We start from the raw sequence: 15265 nt of genomic DNA on the forward strand, positions 1-15265 counted from the left end.
TTACAAGTCCCGAGAGCTGACAGGCCCTGAGGGGTTTTGCCTTAAATGGACCTGAGTCAGTCTAACACTCAACTCTTCAGGAAGAGGAGCATCAGGGCCTCACCTGGGGCAGGCAGTGAGACTGGCAACCATCTCGGCCCCCAGCTTGCACCATGCAACACTGGGCAGTGCTGCCGTGACTGTGCCTCCCGTCTGAGCCTCAGCTTCTGCATGTGAAAACCGAGAATGATAAGACACCCTTCATCGAGGCCATCAGTGGAGGTGCCTGATAGGGTGCCTGGCCCTCCTGGAAGCTCATCTGTGGCCAGATGCAAAAGAGAAGCAAGTCATACATCAAGGGTGCCAGGCAGAAGTGCGAAGCTGTGGTGACTCCTTTCCTCTCTCCAGGTGAGGACTCCACACACTTAACACCCTTTTAAAATCTACTCATTCAGCATCAAGGTGTGAGCAGCCTGACCCAGACAACTGTGGTTTCACAGGGACAAATCCTCAAGTCACAGAACGATTAAGAGAGTAGGGCGAATTCCAGGAAGGCAGGGGAAGTGCTTTTTGTCATCACCCCACTTTACCCCACTGGAAGGCTGGATTGTCTCTGACCCTGATGCCACTTCCTGTGACTTCAGCTCTGCTCAGCTGGGTCACTCAGGTTTGGCCTTGTGTGGACTGGACACATGGCAAAGGCAGGGAGACTCCAGGCCAGAGGGCCAGGCCAGAGGCAATTTCAACAGGAGGGAAATGCAGCTTCTCCTTACTCTGGCAAGTTATATAATATCTTCTCCTCTATTTCCCTTGTAAAATGGGCACAGCACTAGTACGTGGCTCCTAGGGTTATTGTAAAATTTAAATTCGCAAAATAAGATAATGCATTTAAACCAATTAGAATACAACTTGGTCCATGTCCTAAGTCCTCAGTAACTGTAATCATATTACCTGGCTTCTACACCCATCGTTCCAAGAACAATGACCTTTCTCATCAGGCCTGGTTCTCATCCTCCTGTACCTCTTCTCACAATAGGAAGGGATGCTCCCTGACCGTGCCGCCCTCCTCTTAGTTTCCTGCTATCCCTCTGACCATCTCCTCTTCTTTCTTGCTCCTGGCCTCTGGTACCCCCCCTAGTGTCTCCCAGGGCACCAGATCTCTGGCCACCCCCCTCCTGGGAACCCCCAGACTGTTGTCCCCTCCTGCTTTAGCTGTGCCTGGTCCACAGCTGCCTCCTCTCAATGTGGCTGAAACCATGTTTACCTCTCTTTCCCCAACCTCTCAACAGCAGCAGCTTGTGTTCAAACAACAAACATAATCTTTATAACTTATGACGGATAATTTTTTAAAAAATGGTTGCAGATAGGCTGTGAAAAGAACTGCATGACACAAATCTGTGTGTGTGAGAATCTGGCTCCTGATCACACTGCCCATTTCTGTTGGTGGTGCCGCCTTTTCCTGCCGTCGAACGCTGAACCATTATCCCTTCCCCTCTTTCACTCCCTTACCCAGGCAGGTATCAAGGCCTTTTGGGTCTTCTTCTTTCTTGTTGCCGTTCCCCTCTCCTCTCCCCTCTGAATTATTTGGTATTAAAGCCAGAAGGACGTTAATGCTTTCAGGACTAAAACCAATCCAAGCAGCTTCCCTACCTCTAATCAGAAAGCAGAACTGTCCCTAACCCCTGAGCAAGGTGCTCATTAGTAAGCCTCCCCCAGATGTACCCTGGTCACAGCTCTGTCATGCCATGTCTTGGCTATTTGGCAACAGAGCATAGGGATTAACAACACAGAACCTAGAGCCAGCCTGCCGGGGTCCAAATCCTGGTTCTACCATCATCTGGCAGCAAGACACTGGGTAAGTTACTTAATCTCTCAGGGCCTGTCTGTCTCCTTACCTGTAAAATGTGGATAGCACCAGCACCTCTTTCCAACGAGCTAATTGTTGGGAGGATTAAATTAGTTCCTATACATAGCACTTAGAGCAGGGCCTGGCCCATGGTTAAGTGCTATAGGAGTCTTCGCTATTATTATGACCTGTCTGTCTCCCCACTGGCCTGGGAGCAACCTAAGAGCGAGGCTTGGGTCCAATAGCTCAATAGGCCCCCACAGCACCCAACACAGTGCCTGGGGCCTGACTGGCTTGGAAGACATGGTTGTTGGGTTAAATCAACTATGGTTCTGTGAGGCTCCCAGAGGTGCCTTGGAAGGAGGGGACGGTGGCCTCATTTTCCTGCACAGGGCCCTCCCCTGCCCACCCTGGAGGGCCTTCCGATGCTGGCACCTCCTGAGTGGCTGTTGGGTGCGTGGGTTACAGGGTTACACTAGGGCTGGGGGGTGGGGGGACAGGCCTGACCGCTCTCAGAGCCAGAGTGACATGCCTGGCCTCCTTGATTAACACTACTGTCTGTCACGTCATGGCAGATCTGTTTCTGGACATGGGGGAGAGCCATCCTGCAGGGAGGTGGGGCTAGGTTCTGACTCAGAGCGGGAGGTGGGAGCCTGCCCATCCCACCAAATAAATACCCACCTCCTCCAATGGCCCAGTGGTGAAGCCAGGCTTCTGAGCCGTGCTGCCCCCTTCACTGTCCCTGACAAAGCTGGCTTCTGCAACCCTGGGAGCTCCTCCCTAGAGATACAGGGTTGTGGGGGGTCAGTTGGGCCCCCAGCAACCTCAGGGCAGTTGTGCCAGGGATCCCCAATTCCTTCTGCCCTGTGAGACTTTAACTGGCCCACTCTTCCATCCCCCTACCTTGAATTTCCTCTCACTTTGTTTCCATCTCCCTTTATTCCCATGCCCCTGTCCCCAGGATCCCCCTCCCCTGAATTTCCAGCCTTTCCTGGGCCTTCTTTAGAACTCATTGCTCCAACCAGCCTGTCCTCCCATCCCCTCACCCACTCTAGAAGCCCCAGGAGCCAGCTAGACGTGTAACAGAGGCTTGTTTGACTGCAGCGCTAAGACAGTCTTTGTTCCCAGTCTTATTTTGTGCACTTATTTATCTGTCTAAAATACATGTGCACATCTGTGCTCCCTGTGGTCAGACCACAGGCTCCTTAAAGATGGGAATGCGACTCCGTTCGCTTAAATGCCGCACAGCTAGAGGCGCCACGCTGGGACACAGGAGGCACTCAATGACCACCTGTGGAACAGATTGTGGCATTTCTGTCCCAGCCAAGAGGCAGGGAAAAGAGCAAGCTCATGTCTCAAACTGGCAGCCTGGGGGTTTCTTCAGAGGGAAACAGGGGTGCCTAGAGGCCATTCATCTGCCCATCATCCCCTTAACACGCCTTGTCAGGCTCCCAGCTGCCCCCAGGTACCTGTGTTTTTGTTTGCTTGTTTGTTCTCTTTTTTTGTTTTTAAGGTTTTCTTTCTTTCTTTCTTTCTTTCTTTTTTTTTTTCTGGAGACATCAGGCTGGAGCGTGGTGGTGCAATCATAGCTCACTGCAGCCTTGAACTCCTGGGCTCAAATGATCCTTTCACCTCAGCCACCTGAGTAGCTGGGTCCACAGATGTGCGCCACGACGCCCAGATAATTTTTTGTAATGTTTTAATTTTTTAAAATTTAGTTTTAAATTAAAAAAAAATTTTTTTTTGTAGAGATGGGTGTCTTGCTATGTTACCCAGGCTTGTCTTGAACTCCTGGATTCAAGCCCATCTCAGCCTCCCAGAGTGTTGGGATTACAGGTGTGAGCCACCACACCTGACCTGAGGTGTCTGTTTCGACACCCTAGTGTTCCTGTCGGAGTGACCTGAAGAGGCCCAGCTTTCTTGGCTGTCCAGAGAGCCCTGCCCTTGAGCCCCCTACCAGCTCGCCCACCTGAGCTGTGGCAATCACCAGGAGACGGGCATAGGTTCTCGTGACTCAACAGAAACCAACACAGTCTCACAGCTCCCATTTTGGGTGGCCCCACTGTCTCCGGGCACTTGCTACAACGTATAATTACATGTTTCCTTATGTGATTATTGGATTAACGTCTGCCTCCCCTACTGGCATGTAAACTCCACGAGGTTGGGTGAAGGGTGGAGACTGCACATTTGTTCCCTGCTGATTTCCCAGCATCTAGCACAGTGCCTGGTACATGACAGGGGTTCCCTAAACATCTGTGGATGAGACGCTAAATTTGGTGTTTTAGGCACACCAGAGCCTCGTTGTGTAGGTTGTGTCGTGTGAGCGTCAATGCAGTCCTGTATAGTAGACAGACATTTAAATACCCATTTTACAGATAAGGAAGCTCAGGCTCAGACAGGTCAAGGATTGCCCAAGTTGACGGCGCTTTTTGGTCACAGAGTCAGGATTAGCAACCAGGTATATGGTATCCACACTCCACAATCTACGCTTAAATGGTGATGAAGATGATAGCCAACATGTAATAAGAGTGGGCATATGTTAAAACAAAAAATCTAGCCTGGGCAACATGGCGAAACTCCATCTCCACCAAAAACACAAAAAATTAGCTGGGCGTGGTGGTGCATGGTTGTGGTACCAGCTACTCGGGAGACTGAGGCGGGAGGATTGCTTAAGCCCGGGAGGCGGAGGCTGCAGTGAGCTGAAATTGTGCCACTGCACTCCAGCCTGGGTGAAAGAGTGAGATCCCATCTCAATTAAAAAACAAAAAAAATCTGCCAGGCATGGTGGCTCACACCTGTATTCCCAGCACTTTGGGAGGCAGAGGCGGGTGCACTGCTTGAGCTCAGGAGTTTGAGATCAGCTTGGACAACATGGTGAAACTAGTCTGTACTGGAAAAAAAAAATTGCTGGGCTTGGTGGTAGGTGCCTGTAGTCCCAACTATATTCAGGAGGCGGAGATGAGAGGATCGCTTGAGCCTGGGAGGTCCAGGCTGCAGTGGGCTGTGATGGCGCCACTGCCACTGCACTGCAGCCTGGGTGACTGAGCGAGACCCTGTCCAAAAAAGAGAAAGAAATCCCAGGAGCTGTTTGCATTCCACCCCTACCCCGTTTGTTTATGGCAATTAGGCTGGCAGGATGTATCCCTGGGATCTTGACTCCCCAGTCTGTTGGCCAGGAGTTGGGACCAGCTGCCTCTGTCTGCATCAACACCCTGCTTCCCTGCTGCCATCTGCTCCTCCACTGGGAACAATGAAAAGACAAGCTGCTGAGCTCCAGGCCTGGGCACCCGGGGCACCCATCTGGGTTTCCCTGGAATCATTGGCACTTCCCATCCCCCTAGCCTTGGGAGTTTCCCACCCGTGGGGATGCCAGACAGAGGGGAAAGAGGTGGGGCGGGTGGGGAGAGGAGGATCTGTGAGGCTGTGAAGAGGCAGACATTGCCGGGTGCAGCAGGGGAAGAGTGGAGAGGCTCACCAAGCCCCAGCCTGTGCAGGGCATCCCCCACTGCACAGCTCCAGAAGGCCTGGTTCCTGCTGACGGGACTGACCATGTTGATATGAACGAGGCCTCCCTCACTTGTGCTTGGGGCGGGCCCAGAGCAGAAGGGAAAAAGCAGGGACATTTTCTCATCTCACCGATCATAGTCACCGTTGCAGAGGGCTCTCACGGGAATGGAGAAAGTTTGCCAGACTGGATTTAGGGTGTTCTTCATGACCTCCGTTTTGTGGCAAATGGTGAACCTGGTGAGGAAGAAGAGAGGGAAGGCTGTCAGGCCCAAACCAAGGGAGGTGAATGCAGGTCAACAGAGCAGTCAACTGGTTCACATCTCTGGTTCCCAGACGATGGAAATGATGGCTTCAAAAGGTGATGAGCTGCCCGTCACCAACAGGAGCCAAGCTGATACTAGTTGGCCATCTGCTGGTGATGCTGCAGAAAGGGTTCCTGTACCAGGCAAGGACCTGGAGGTGGGGACAAATCCCAGGGTGTCCGGAGCCCTGGGTTCTAGCCCCTACTCTGGGGCCACCTCACTGTGTGACCTTGAGCAAGCTCTCTCCTCTCTGGGCCTCCAGCTCCTCACCTGTAAACCCAGGCAGTTACCTTCTATCAAAGATTCTCCATCTGCAATCCACAGAAGGATGAGCAGATGAATTTTAGGGGTCTGTGAATCCCGGAAACACTGGGAGAAATTAGGTGTATGGGTTGTTTGTGCCTGCTGCTCCCCTGGCCTGGAATATTCTCTCCCCCATTTCCATCTTTATGACTCACTCCTCACTACCTTCAAACACCATCTCCACAAAACCCTCCCTGACTACCATATCTAAAATTGACAGCTGCCTGGTCTCCTGCCTGTCACATCCCCTAGACTCCTCCCAGACTTTTTTTTTTCTACTTCATTTGTCACCATTTGACATTTTGATATAGTCTATTTTTTCCTTATTTATTCTGCTCATGATCCGTCACTAAAATGTAAGCTCCATAAGAGCAAGGATTTTTGTCTTTTTTGATCACTGGCACATCCCTAGTGCCTAGAACAGTGCCTGGCACTTCGTAGGTATTCAATAATTCTTTACAAATGAATCAATGCATTTCTGGGGGCGAGTTTCCATAGCTTTCACTGGTGTGTCAGTCCAATGAAATTAAAGCCCCTGACTTAGATGAGCTCTAAGACCCTTTCTGCTTTTCCCGTCTGAATCCATGAACCCGCTTTGCAAACTAAAAGTACAGAATTGACTTATCCCAGATGGGCCCTAATCTGGTGTCCCTGCCCACGCCCCACGCCATGCTTGGCTGGCCCCATCCTGGAAGCCAGCCCTGCCACATGGATGGGCAGCCACTGCCAGGGCTGAGCCAGGGGCAGGGGCGTCTCTCTGAGATCTCCCACCACCAGCCCCAGCTACATCCCTGGTTGGAAAGGTCAGCTGAATAAGTGCCTGGGCTCCGCCCATACCCACACAGCCGGTGTCATTTCTTCTCTGGCAATTTTCAAGTCAAAATGTCATTCTGTCACCATGGCTTAGCATTTCTCTTCTCTGCTCCTTCTCGCCCACCCACTGGAGTGTGGAGATGCATGTGGGAGACCTCCCCACACATCCCAGAGCTGGTGGCGAGGATGGGAATGGAGATGGGAGCAGGAGGGGCCACAGCTGCCCAGGGCTGGGGCAGGCAGGTGAGGCAGGAAGAGGAGCCTGGGGCAGTGGGGGGAGGAGAGCTGGAGGGACAACAAGGAGTAGGGAATGGGTGGTCCTGGAGGGAGAGAGGATGATACTGTGCAGAAGCCCTGCTGGGCTCCAAATACTACCCCCCGACCATCACACAGACCCCTGTGGGCCCTCTGGAGCCTCCCACCTCTGGAACCACTGACTTCTCCCTTTCCCTCCTCTCACTTGAGAGCCAGGCTTGACCAGGTGTTCTAAGTGCAGCTCCAGGGGCACAGCAGGTGCCCCCTTGCCTTCTCCCTCCTCCTGTGGCTAGTGTGACACTTCCCTCTCCTGGCTCCCTCACTGACCTTCTTCCTAACTGGGGGTGTCTCTACAGGCCTTCCAGTCTTCTCCCCGCAGACCCTCAGTGACCACTCTGTTCTCACCAGCGCAGCCATTGCCTTTTCACAGGGGCCGGATACTGGCCCACCTCTAGGCGGGCCTCCGGATCAGTTTCTTCAGTGCCCCCACGGGATCCCCGTGAGGGATCAGTTTCTCCTTGCCCCCGGAATGCTCCAGTTCACACTTGGAATGAAACTTGCCCCAAATAAACTCCCACAACCTCCCCGGTCTGATCCACCAGCTCCCCGGCTGCTCTGCAAGCACTCTGGGTTCCCTTGGCTCCACTGCCAGGGAGAGAGCTCTGACTTCGGTCCCCATCCAAGTCCGGCCGACTGAGGTCCCCTCATTGTCCTTTTGCCCCCTTCCTCCCCTCCCCACTTCCTTCCCCTGCATTTCCACGGCACAGATCCAGGGTGGGAGCTGGTAGCACCTCCCACCTGTTCACCATGTCAGTCACAAGGCTCTCCCTTTCCCCGCACCCTCCCCACCCATCCTACACATCACTCTGCTAGAGCAATCTTTCCCAAACACCCCTTGCAGTGCACCCCTCTCCTGCTCCCAAATCCCTCTCCTCCTCCCAGCCGGCCTCAGCCAGACAAGCCCAGCTTGACCCTGGCTCTGCCTCTCTGGAGGAGACCTGTGTGGATGCCCAGAACAATATGCAGGCCTTTTCCTCCCCCAATCAAGTCAAGTCAAGTCAAAGTCAACAGAATTATTTAAAGAAATCCTTCTGGGAGTCCTTTGGTGAGACAAAGAATCCTTTTGTCATGCAAATGATCATACCTAATTTCCCTTGTTTTGTACGTTCAGGAAAACTGATTTTTAAATCAGTTTTCCCTTGAACTGAAACACACCTCCTCCTCGCCACTCCCCTGCCCCCCCACCACACACACACACACACACACACACACACACACACACACACACACACACACACACACACACACACAAAATTTCAAGGGGAATTGGGGGGAAGGTCTTTCTGCCCTCCGGGCACACTTGCTTTGCCCAAACGTTTCTCCCCTCTCTAGCCCTTTATTCTTCCCTGCTCCCCCCACCCCCAAGGCGGGGACCCATTTTCTTCCTCTCCTTCAAAACCCGCTTCCAAGTTTCCCTTCTCCAGCAGCGCTTCTCTAATTAACCTCCCTGGCCCCATCGCTTCCTCATTCTGCAGAATCCAGCCTGTAAGTGGCCACAGCCTGCCAGAATTGTGGTGCTTAAAGAGACCGTGGCGACCACGTAATCCAACTGGATGAGAAAACAGGCCCAGAGAGGGGTCTTCACTTGCCTAGGGTCACACAACAGGCTGCTGGGGAGGACCTAGGTCCCCAGACCTTCCACCCAGAATCTGTCTCCCGGCATATATTGCTGACCTACATTTGCCAACATGTTGTGTACGCTTCCATCTTATTGTGGGTGGCTTCTAGATTAGGGAGAAGAGAGGAGGAAACAGGGGCTTCAAAGTCTGGAGTTTCAAATGAAGCCTGTGTGGGGCCAGGCAGGGGAAAGGGTCCAGACTGGCCCTGTTGTGTGGGCAGTAGTGGGGGGCCAGGCTGGGGGCTGCTCAGAGGGCTGTGGGGACAGGGGGCTGGGCTTGGAGATAGGAGCTGATTTGTGTAGAATGAAGGAGCTATCAGAGGTTTCCCATGAGGGACTGGCCCCCTATTCCTGCCTTAGCCCTGTTTTTGCCTAGTCCCCCACCCTCCAAATACCTAGCCCCCACCACTCAGTACTACGCTGAGACCTACAGAATGGCACCGCTAGCTTAGAGGCTGCCCCGACCTCCCACTGACCACACCTAGTTGCCCAGGGCACTACCCTGGCGTCCTGGACTTCCACCTGGAGCCCTTGCCCTCTCTAGAGCAGGAGATGAGCCCAAGCCACCCTGCCCGGTAAGTCACCACCACCCGTCCATCCTTGACTCCAGAAGGGACAAGAAGGCACAGTGCACAAGTGCCACCAGAAAACTCACGTTCCATCCTCATTGCTTCTGTAGAATACCAAGAAGGGGTCAGATTTCCCAAAGAAATCTTTCTTGTCCAGCTTGTTGGCACAGAACTGCATGGTGGCGACGTCCTGGTGGGAGGGAGGGAGAACAGGGTGTGAGGCAGGAGAATGTGGAAGCACAGCTCCCGGACCCTGGCAAGCATGAGGAGTCCAGGCACCAGCCCTGGTTGGAATGCACTGACTAAGTGCCAGGCCCTTATTCCATCCTCAGACAGCCCCCCAGCAGGCCTAGCAGACCACTTGGGTGGGGAAGCATGTGGAGTCCACAGCTGCCTCAGTTTGAATCCTAGCTCTGCCACGTTCTCTGTGTGAACTAGGGCAAGGTAGGTGACCTCTTGGAGCCTCAGTTTCCCCTCTGAAACATGGGGCTGATGATAGCACACATCTTGCGGGGTTGTCATGAGGACTAAATGAGATCAAGGGTGTGACGTACGTGGCAGAGTGAGGCACGTGGCAACCCCTCGATAGATGTGAACACACATGGTTTCATGACACTTTCACTGAGTGGCTTGGAAAGGTGACAGAGCAAACCCAAGGCCAGTCTGAGCTTGATCTGCAAGCCCCAAAGCCCTCTCTCTGGCCACATTGCCTCACCGCCTCACACCCATATGTGGTTCCTGGAGGAAGTTCGAGTTTCAGCATCACTTTCACACCCACCAGCTCATAGGAGGCTCACCCAGTGCTCTCAGGTAGATACAGTGGGGTCTGTGGCCCGTTTCACAGCTAAGAAGCCAAAGGCTCAGAGCAGGGAGTGGCTTCCCCAAGTTCACCAAGCAGAGCCCACCGGCTGAGTCCCCAGCCCTGCCCCCTGCCCCAGCTGACCCAACACACACAGAAGGTGTCCGGGCCCTGGTGCGGATCTCCGGACCCCTCAGTCCCTCAGCTTGCTGGGGCCAATGGGGCATTGGGAAGAGATGTCCCCGTCGTCCCCTTCACCCCTCCTGTGTGGCCTCTGCAATTTGAAAACTCTGCATCCTGACAAATTGGCTTCGAACCGGCTAAGCTCAGGGCTCTGGTGTCCAGACGCCAGGACTTGCCCTACTCTTGGGGTCACTCTGTTCCCTCACACATCCCCCTTCCTCTTAATGAGGGGGAGTGCCTTGAGAAGGCTGACCCATAGCCCAGTGAGGACCAAAACAGTGGCAGAGAAGAAGACGCAGCTCCCATGAGGTCGAAGTTCTCAGTGACAAGACTGAGCGGTGGCTACGGTGGTTAGGAATATGGCTGCTGGAGCCAGGCTGCCTGCTTCAGTCCCAGTCCCATTCCTCCTTAGCTGCATGACTTAAGGCAAGTTATTCACCCTCTCTGTGCTCAGTTTCCCTATCTGTAAAATGGGGGTAATGGCAGTGCCTTTCTCATAGGCTCATGAGGATAAAATGAGTTCATAGGAGTACAGCGCTGTGTGCGTGTGAGCTATTATTATTTGAACACCTGTTCCCCCACCCAGTCACAGTGTGTGTGACCTCTGTCCCTGCCTCACTCCCACCTCCAACACCTCACATGCCTTCCCTCAGGGACATCTGATGACAACAAACACAGCCTCCCTTCATTCATTCACTCACTCACTCATTCAACATTTATTAGATGCCGTCTGTGTAGGACAGTCACTGAGCTCAGCACTTCATACCCCTTATCATATTTAGTCCTCAAAATAATCCTTTGTTACTTTTCACAAATGAGGAAGCTGGAGGTTGGAGAAGTTAGGTGACTTGCCCGAGATCACCAGCTGGTAACTGGTAAAGCAGAAAATTTACACATAAATAAACTAATTTCAAAGTCATGCCTCTTCCAGTATGCCACTCTGCCCCGCTGAGAGAGAACAAATTACATTCCACCACTTCTCTGCTTTCTTTAGAATCCGCTGATTTCTTCAGACTCTGGACTTGTGTGGGCAGGGAGGGGCTGCATTCCCGTTACACTGGGATGGGGAAGAGGCTGTAAGGACGGGTGGTGCTGGAGACAGAATGACCTGCCCAAGGAGATGCCCAGGTAATGATGGCTTGTATTATGCCTCTCATCATCGCCCACCAGACAGGGAGAAGGAAGCTGGATTGGGGGCTTCCAAGGCCCTAGAAGCTCCAAGAATCCCTGAGCCTCCAGAGAAATCTAGGACCTCAGGCCTGGAATAAAAGAATAGCTGCCTTACTGAGCACTTAACTAGATGCTAGGACCTGTGTTAAGCCTTCGTACTTTATACAACCATACAAAATAACTCTTGTTTCCCTATTTTACAGATGAAGAAACTGAGGTTTTTAGAGGTTAAATCATATACCCAAAGTCCTAGAGTGCGTAACTCAGACGGTCAGATTTCAGAGTTTTCACTCTTATCCCTCCAGAAAAATCTCTAGGCTTCTAAAGCAGCAGGGTAGGCACACCCTCCTCAGGAGAAAATTCGAATCCCGTCCCATGCTGGATGGAAGGAGCACTTTAAATGCCCCCCTAGAGAGCCCCATCCATGGCCTGGGAAAGGAACATGGCCCAGGACTTGATGAGCGACTTGCTGGCTATATAAATTGGGGGGCCTGGTGCAAAGGGAAAATGAGGGGCCCTCTGTTCAAAAACAATCAGGAGATTCAAGATAGTGACAGCAAAGCATGAAACCAAGCACAGGTCCCCGTGTGACTACACAGGCCACGCGCCTGTGAAGCTGGCCCTGTCTCCTTCCCACAGAGGTGACCCGCAGTGGCATCAGAAAAGCACCAAGAGGCCCAGATTCTGCCCAGGAGAGCAGCGGCGATGGCCCCAGCAAGGAACTCAGAGTTCAGAGCTCCAGTCCTGGCTCTGCATAGCCTTGAGCAGGTCACCCGAGCTCTCGGAGCCTCAGTCTCTTCGTCTGTGGAGTGTGGAATGGGATGACCACCACGATCCTTTTAAGCTGAGCAGTTGATGCCACATGGGGAACATTGAAATAGCCATCTCTTGTGGGGAGCACTGACACTCAGGGGACAGTGAGGAAAGCCAGGATCCCCCCCAGCCTTCCCAGCCCCGGCCAGGCTTTGTGACCTCGCACGAATCTGGAGGTCGCCTGAGTGACAATCTTACCTGAATAAACACAGGCAAACCACCCAGGACCTGTTCAGCCTGCACTGGCTGACTATAAAATGCATACACTTAGGGCCAGGCGCGGTGGCTCAAGCCTGTAATCCCAGTACTTTGGGAGGCCGAGGCGGGTGGATCACGAAGTCAGGAGATCGAGACCATCCTGGCTAACATGGTGAAACCCCATCTCTACTAAAAATACAAAAAACTAGCCGGGCGTGGTGGCGGGCGCCTGTAGTCCCAGCTACTCGGAGGCTGAGGCAGGAGAATGGCGTGAACCCGGGAGGCGGAGCTTGCAGTGAGCCGAGATCGGGCCACTGCACTCCAGCCTGGGTGACACAGCGAGACTCCGTCTCAAAAAAAAAAAAAAAATGCATACACTTGGAACAACCAAAATAGAGGCCACAAAACCCAGAGGCAACAGCACTTAGTTTTGCTTCCTAGGAACCCCTTAGTCCCTGTGAGATCACGAATGGGGGAGAAATATTAGAAAAGAATAAAAGAACTTGACAGGCCGTAAGTTCCAGGGACATTCAGTGCTCCATTGGGAGGGCTGCTGTCTAAGCCTAGCACCCGATGGCCAAAAACAGCACAAAGGGCGGGGGGCGCGGTGGCTCATGCCTGTAATCCCAGCACTTTGGGAGGCCGAGGCGGATGGATCACTTGAGCTCAGGAGTTTGAGACCAGCCTGGCCAATATGGCAAAACCCTGTCTCTACTAAAAATACAAAAATTAGCCAGGCATGGTGGCTCATGCCTGTAGTCCCAGCTACTCGGGAGGCTGAGGCAGGAGAATCGCTAGAACCTGGGAGATGGAGGTTGCAGTGAGCCGAGATCGCGCGACTACACTCCAGCCTGGGCAACAAGAGGGAGACTGTCTCAAATAATAAAATAAAAACAAACACACACACACACACACACACACACACACACACACAAAAACAGCAAAAACGAGCCAACGGCCACCTGGTTGGAATCCTAGCTCTGCCATCTAAGAATAGCGCCCCCTTGTAAGCCTGTGGAGAAGGCGAAAAGAGATGGCCTGTGTCACATCCTGGTCCACAGTGCCTCACACAGAGCAGGAGGTAACACTTGCAGAGTGCCACCTCATACTGGGGTGAACCGTGTGAAACTGCCCATAATCAGCTGTTGTTTGCCTATGAAAACGGCAATATCACATGGGTCTACCCACAAAGACACACGGAGGGGAGCAACACACACTGGGGCCCATCGGATGGTGGAGGGTGGGAGGAAGGAGAGGATCAGGAAAAATAACTAATGGGTACTAGGCTTAATACCTGGGTGATGGAATAATCTGCACAACAAACCCCCATAACACAAGTTAGCCTACATAACAAACCTGTACATATACCCCTGAACTTGCAATAAAAGTAAAAAAAAAAAAAAAAAAAATGGTTCTACCTAGTACGTGCTATAGTAGGTAGATATAATGTTATATGTATTAATTCACTGAATCCTTTCAACAACCCTATGAGGGAGGCACTGTTGTTATTCCTGTTTTGTTTTTCAGACAGGGTCTCTCTCTCTCTCTCTGTCACCCAGGCTGGAGTGCAGTGGTGTGCTCTCTGCTCACCACAGCCTCAACCTCCTGGGCTCAAGCGATCCCCCTGCCTTAGCCTCCTGAGAAGCTGGGACCACAGATGTGTGCCACCATGCCCCATGCCCAGCTAGATTTTTAAATTTTTTTGCAGAGACAGGGTCTTGTTATGTTGCCCAGGCTGGTCTTGAACTCCTGAGGTCAAGCGATCTGCCCACTTCAGCCTCCCAAAGTGCTGGAATTACAGACATGAGCCACCACACCTGGCTATTATTCCCATTTTAAAGATGAGGAAACCAAAGCACAGAGAGGTTAACACCCTTGCTTGAAGGCACACAGCTAGTAAGAGGCGCTGAAATGAGAACAAGACAGTCTGGCTCCAAAGATTAATAACTGAGATTCCAAATGATGACCTCAAATCATCAAGATAAGTTTAATTACGTTCTAATCTCAGTTTGAGAAGTCAGAGAAGTGTGAAATCCATTTTAGAAAGGCCTCTGTGCAAACTAGTTAAAAAAAAAAAAAAGACTGGCTCTGAAACTCAGCTAACTGGAAAAATTGGCCAGTGTGCCACACTTTCTCCCCCTAACCCTGATGGCAGATAAGTGAGGCATTGCTGGGGGTTGGCGGCTGATTTTGTTCCTTAGCCTTATCTGCCCTCCCTAACACAATCTAGGCTCAGGAACATTTGCCAGAAGCCCACTGTGATCATCTGTGTTGTTGCACCATTGTAGAATCCGTGGGGGATAAAACAGACCTTCAGAGAAATTTCTAGACTGAAACGAAGGCAAACTTCCTCCCTCATGGGTACCCATGCCACAGGGAAGTCCTTGAGACAAAGAGTATGTAACTAACCGCCTGGGGGCTGCGCTTTGGAAGGTCTCTCTGCCTTTCGTCAACAGTCACAGAAACAAGTGGGAGCTTGTGAATAGTTCAACCCCTTGACATAGGTGTGAACCCAAGAAGAGGCTGGAGAAAGTGGCAATAAGATGGACAGGACCAGCAGGATAACAGAGCAGCAAATTCTGGCTGAGGGTCAGAGGTTCAGCTGTTTGACAGCCTCAGTCTGAGAGCCATGCTCTCTGATCTCATGAAATGCCATCCCCTTGGCCAGGCATGATGGTGCACAACTGTAGTCTCAGCACTTTGGGAGGCCGAGGTGGGAGGATTACCTGAGCCCAGGATTTCGAGACCAGCCTGGACAACATGGTGAAACCCCATCTCTACTAAAAATACATAAAAATAGCCAGGTGTGGTGGTGTGCGCCTGTAGTCCCAGCTACTCAGGAGGCTGAGG

At 52.3% G+C, this 15265-nt stretch overlaps 1 protein-coding gene across 5 annotated transcripts in view; it reads right to left on the reverse strand.

Annotated features, from left to right (window-relative positions):
• The window catches only part of CPNE5 (copine 5), a 97291-nt gene that overhangs the window by 28978 nt on the left and 53048 nt on the right, over window positions 1-15265 (reverse strand). For all 5 annotated transcript variants that reach the window (XM_050787631.1, XM_050787630.1, XM_050787626.1 and 2 more), the window contains 2 exons: window positions 9339-9442; window positions 5462-5566 (listed from right to left, as the gene is read on the reverse strand). In XM_050787631.1, the coding sequence (XP_050643588.1) occupies window positions 5462-5566; window positions 9339-9442 (209 nt within the window). The remainder of the gene's footprint in view (window positions 1-5461; window positions 5567-9338; window positions 9443-15265) is intronic.

The sequence above is a fragment of the Macaca thibetana genome, chromosome 4 (genome assembly GCF_024542745.1).
Source record: "Macaca thibetana thibetana isolate TM-01 chromosome 4, ASM2454274v1, whole genome shotgun sequence".
Taxonomy (NCBI): domain Eukaryota; kingdom Metazoa; phylum Chordata; class Mammalia; order Primates; family Cercopithecidae; genus Macaca; species Macaca thibetana.